Source organism: Meleagris gallopavo, chromosome 8 (genome assembly GCF_000146605.3).
Source record: "Meleagris gallopavo isolate NT-WF06-2002-E0010 breed Aviagen turkey brand Nicholas breeding stock chromosome 8, Turkey_5.1, whole genome shotgun sequence".
Classification (NCBI taxonomy): domain Eukaryota; kingdom Metazoa; phylum Chordata; class Aves; order Galliformes; family Phasianidae; genus Meleagris; species Meleagris gallopavo.
This window is the reverse complement of record NC_015018.2, coordinates 22,417,298-22,421,896: the sequence shown is the minus strand read 5'-3', so window position 1 is coordinate 22,421,896 and position 4,599 is coordinate 22,417,298. Positions and strand designations below refer to the sequence as shown.

Here is a 4,599-nt window from a genome sequence, read left to right as displayed (position 1 = left end):
GCTGCTGTCGGGGGCGGCCCTGGACGAGGCGCGCCGCCTGGTGCTGGCCTACAGGTACGGGACGCGGGGTCCCACCCGCGCGGGACAGCGGTGGGATCTGTGCCGCAGCTGTGCACACCCTGCAGGGCAGGCACGGTGCCCCCAGGGCTGACCGAGGATGAGCTGTGGCGTGCCAAGTACATCTATGATTCTGCCTTCCACCCCGACACGGGAGAGAAAATGCTGCTCATCGGGCGCATGTCCGCCCAGGTGCCCATGAACATGACCATCACCGGCTGCATGCTGACCTTCTATAGGTACCGGCCCCCTCCCCATCCCCAGCACCCCCGGGTGCCTGTGTCCCCCCCCTACCATGGACGTTCCCCAACGATGCCGGTGCCCGTAGGACCACGCCGGCTGTGGTGTTTTGGCAGTGGGTCAACCAGTCCTTCAATGCCATCGTTAACTACACCAACCGCAGCGGGGATGCCCCTATCACCCCCAGGTGAGTTTCCCCAGCATGGTGGGACATTCGTCTGTGGGGCGGTGGGACGTGGGTGTCACCTCCTGCCTTTGCAGCCAGCTGGGGACGGCCTACGTGAGCGCGACCGGCGGTGCGGTTGTTACGGCGCTAGGGCTCAAGTCCCTCACCAAGGTAAGGGTGTTCCGGGTGTTTGGGGACATCCAGCTGTGCCCCAAAGCCTCTCGGTAACCTGCTCCCTGCTCCCCTCCCAGCACCTGCCGGCCATCATTGGGCGCTACGTGCCTTTTGCGGCTGTGGCTGCTGCCAACTGCATCAACATCCCGCTGATGAGACAGAGGTGGGTTCCCAACTGCGGGAGGGGACATGGGGACATTGTGGGGAGCAGTGCCCATGCTCTGCAGAAGCTTTTTGGGGCCCCAAACACCAAAAGGCTGGTTTGGGGGTACCAGCTCCTGATTTTGTCCCAAGAGCTGTGGGTTAATGCCAGCATCCCTGGGTGCACACATGGAGTCCAGCCAAGAGCCCCAGCATATCACGTAGTGCATGGGTGGGGGACCTGGAAGGACACCAACCTCCCTGCTTGCTGTGCCCCTATCCCCCTTCATCCCTGCTGTCCTTACAGGGAGCTCAAAGTGGGGATCCCCATCACAGATGAGAATGGGAACCGCCTGGGTGAGTCCACGGCAGCCGCCCAGAAGGCCATCTTCCAGGTGGTGGTGTCCCGCATCGGAATGGCAGCCCCGGCCATGGGTGAGTGCCCAGCCCCAGCCCTGGCCATGTGAGTTGGGTCCTATGGAGCTCATTTCCTTTTCTTTTGCCCCAGCCATCCCCCCAGTGATCATGAATGTGCTGGAGAAAAGAGCCTTCCTGAAGGTACAGGGGCAGGAGAGTGGGCATAGGGATGGCCCACTAGCACTGTGCTGGAACCCTGCAGGGGAACAGCACCTGCCCACCTCACTGACACCAAACTGTCCCCTACAGCGGTACCCGTACCTGAACGCTCCCCTGCAGGTTGGATTGGTGGGACTCTGGTAAGTGACCCCAGGGTGCATCCCAGGAAGGTGGGATGAGGGTGATGCCCTGTGCCAGGAGCAGGTTTGCACTTGGTAGGACAGATGAAGCCTCAGCATGCTTGTTGGCCCCACACTGGGGACTGAGGTCTGGGGCTGGGAGGTCCCCTCCTCATCTCCTGGCTGCCTCCACTGCTCTTCTTGTCTTCTCCATGCAGCTTGGTGTTTGCAACCCCACTGTGCTGCGCACTCTTCCCACAGAAGAGGTAAGGATGGGCATTTTGCCCAGCTCTCCAGAAGTGCTTTTGCTCCTTTCAAGCCAAAAGCTTGCAGATGTCTGTGTCCCCCCCAACATTCCATGTCTCTTGTCAGCTCGATGCAGGTGAGCCGCCTGGAGCCCAGTGTCCAAGCTCAAATCCGGGAGGTGGACCCACAGCTGCACACTGTCTACTTCAACAAGGGGCTGTGAGCACGGGGCCGCTGCGTTGCTGAGCTCAGAGCGTCCCAAAGATGCAGCTGCTGCCCTCTGGCCACCTCCTGTCCCTGGGTGCTTGGGTATAGCTGAGCCCCCGAACCCAGCGGGCTCCCATCCTAGCACCTTCCCTGAGCTGTGCTTTACTGCTCTCCCGTCCCTTCATGGGGCTGTCCTGAGGGCCACCAGCCCGGTGCCAGGAGCAGGGGATATTTCCCTGGTGGCACAAGGCTAGCGGTAGCAGGGCTGGGCATACAGGTGCTTCACGAGGGTGGGGACAAAGGGGCCCCGTGTGCTGCTGCCATCCTCCTGCGGTGCTGCACATTGCTGGGACACCCAAGTGTCCCAACCTTGGGCAATATCATGGGGTGGCTGTGCTGTTGGTGTCCCTGCAAGCTCCGACCCACGTTGTACCGGGTGTCTCCATCCTGGCTGTCCCCCAGCGTGTTTCCCGTACCCAGTGTGTATGTGGCTGTGTTCAGGCTGTGTCCCATGGCATCCCCCAGGCTGGAGCCTCAGATGGATGCTCCCACCCTTGGGCATGGCATCCAGAGAACACAACCCCTCAGAAGCCAGAGGTGAGCACTATGGGATATACAGTGCAGTGGGGGGGCCGCTCCAGCCTGGGTGTGCGTGCGCAGCTCCCCGTGCGCTCTGCTCTGTGCTGATCCCGGGCTGTAATCTGGCTTTCCCCGGAGCAAATGGCACATTTTAATCTCAGCAGTCTCCATTTTATTCCCTTTAATGCGCCTTTGCTCAAGGCTCGGCTCCTGCATGGCTTCCTCCATGGACCTTCTCATATGGCTTTAAGCACATCGCTGTTTCCTCTGGTTATTTTTGTAATACATACTCCGTACCTGTATCTACCAAATAATAAAGGCAGGTTGTTTATACAAAAGCAGAGAGAAGTCCCTTGCTTACCGCTCCCCATGCCATGGAAAGGGGCTGGGGGCTGCCTTGGGGACACCATGGGATGGATGGTCAGCACAGAGCACGCAGCACCCATTAGGGATGCAGGAGCAGCCCCGTCCCCCCCAGCCCCGGCATATTGCACATATCTCCCCCGAGCCAGCCATCGGCGGCTTATAAATAATGCAGCCCCTCGCCGTGCAATAAGGGCTTGTCAATTGCTGTTCTGCTCTCATAAATTAAAGATGAAAAGGTACAAGGCTCTTGCCAGAAAAATGAAGACAAATTTTTAATAGCTTGCCAAGACGCGGGGAGAGAGGGAGCGCTCGGGAAAAATGAATTACGTTTTTATTATGTGTTTTATTGTGGTGTAATTGAACGGGATTAGCTGAGAATACAATATATTTCCAGGGCAGAGCAAAGAAAACAAAAATAATGATGACACTTCTCTCCACCCCCCCCCCAACCTGTGCACGGACAGCTCCTGCTGCTCTGGGAGCAGCAGATGTGGGGCTATGGATGGTGACACACTGCAGGTGGCACCGCTGCCACCCTGGTGACACGGTCCTATCCCACAGGTCGCGGTGCTGGGGCCGTCAGGGTCGGGGTGGGGGGCATCGATTGCTCTCTGGCATTGTTAATGAGCCGCCCAACCACAGGCTTTAACCTTGCCCATAATGAGGGCGAGCGGCAGCAATCCCTCCCGCTCCCCCAGCCTTAATGAGCTAATCAATACTTGTTCTCAGCTTAATTTCCAGCTAATTGCTCTTTAATGACGCCTGGAAATGGGCTGCCCGCTGGCAGGCTCCCCCCTCCCCACAGAGCGTCCCCGGGGTAAGGGGTGCCGGGTGGGGGTCACCTTCCCCGCTGGCGTCCCCAAACCCCTATTAGAGGAGACACGACGTTGTACCCTTGGAGGGGTGTCCTCAGGGTGGTCGCATGATGGGGTTGAGGTGAAGAGAGGTGTGGGGGGCCGTGTACCTGCAGGGACAGGGTCAGGCTGTGACGGCAAGGGGACGCAGACGACGCCAGCAGCGCCCTGGAGGTGGCAGCAGAGACCCCATAGCCTGTCCCCACTGCTTCGAGAGCGGCGTCAGCCTCCAGGACCCTGGAAGTGTTTAGGCCAGCAAACGCAAGGGACCCCCCAAACACCCTGACTGCAGCTCGTATGGGATGGGGCACCCTGTAGCAAAATGGGGACAGAGTTCCCAGTCCAGGTCCCCAGATCCCAGCCAGACGTGGCCCTTGGTGGAAGTGCTGGAGATGACCTTGTTGTGGGGGGCGACACTGGTGGCAAGGAGAGCACCAGCATTAGGCTGGGAAAAGCAACAGCCGTGGGCAATGCTATTTTCATGGGAGTGGGATTGCAGAGCACGGTCCCCTCACCCCAACTTCGTAGGGCTGCACCCCATTGCAGAACCTGGCTGAGCTCCTGCTTGCTTTGTGCCTGGGGTCAGGGGGGAGCCTGGTATGTGGCAGGGGGGTGGGAATCGTGCTCCTGACCCCAAGGTGTCAAAGCTGGCAGGGGGATGCTGGGCAGAACGCTTGGGGAGAGGGCAGTCCCCGCAGCTCCCAGGAGCTGAGTGACCCACAGAGGTGACAGACTACAGAGTGTCCAGTGACAGAGTGTCCCTCACCACCCAGACAGTGCTGCTGGGGGCCCCTTGGGAAACCTGCATCCCTCCTGCACACAGCTGCAGCCGCTTCCCCAAGAATTTGCTGACGGGTTTGTTCTGGGCAGGAAT

At 59.6% G+C, this 4,599-nt stretch overlaps 1 protein-coding gene across 1 annotated transcript; it reads left to right on the top strand.

The window, feature by feature from the left end:
* Positions 1-6: 6 nt before the first annotated feature.
* Positions 7-3,114, top strand: LOC100551160 (sideroflexin-1-like). The gene is made up of 10 exons (XM_010714744.3): positions 7-54; positions 126-296; positions 386-484; positions 559-634; positions 715-800; positions 1,086-1,213; positions 1,287-1,336; positions 1,445-1,494; positions 1,692-1,739; positions 1,846-3,114. Exons 2-10 carry the CDS (start codon positions 220-222, stop codon positions 1,940-1,942), a joined length of 711 nt encoding a protein of 236 aa, XP_010713046.2. The 5' UTR covers positions 7-54; positions 126-219; the 3' UTR covers positions 1,943-3,114.
* The last annotated feature ends 1,485 nt before the right edge of the window (positions 3,115-4,599 follow it).

What these genes read in the sequence shown, in the direction of transcription:
- LOC100551160 (XM_010714744.3), top strand. Translation starts at nt 220, where the DNA reads ATGCTGCTCATCGGGCGCATGTCCGCCCAGGTGCCCATGAACATGACC. An exon ending in GATGCCCCTATCACCCCCAG is followed by an intron (nt 485 to 558) that starts GTGAGTTTCCCC and finishes CTGCCTTTGCAG; the next exon opens with CCAGCTGGGGACGGCCTACG. An exon ending in ATCCCGCTGATGAGACAGAG is followed by an intron (nt 801 to 1,085) that starts GTGGGTTCCCAA and finishes CTGTCCTTACAG; the next exon opens with GGAGCTCAAAGTGGGGATCC.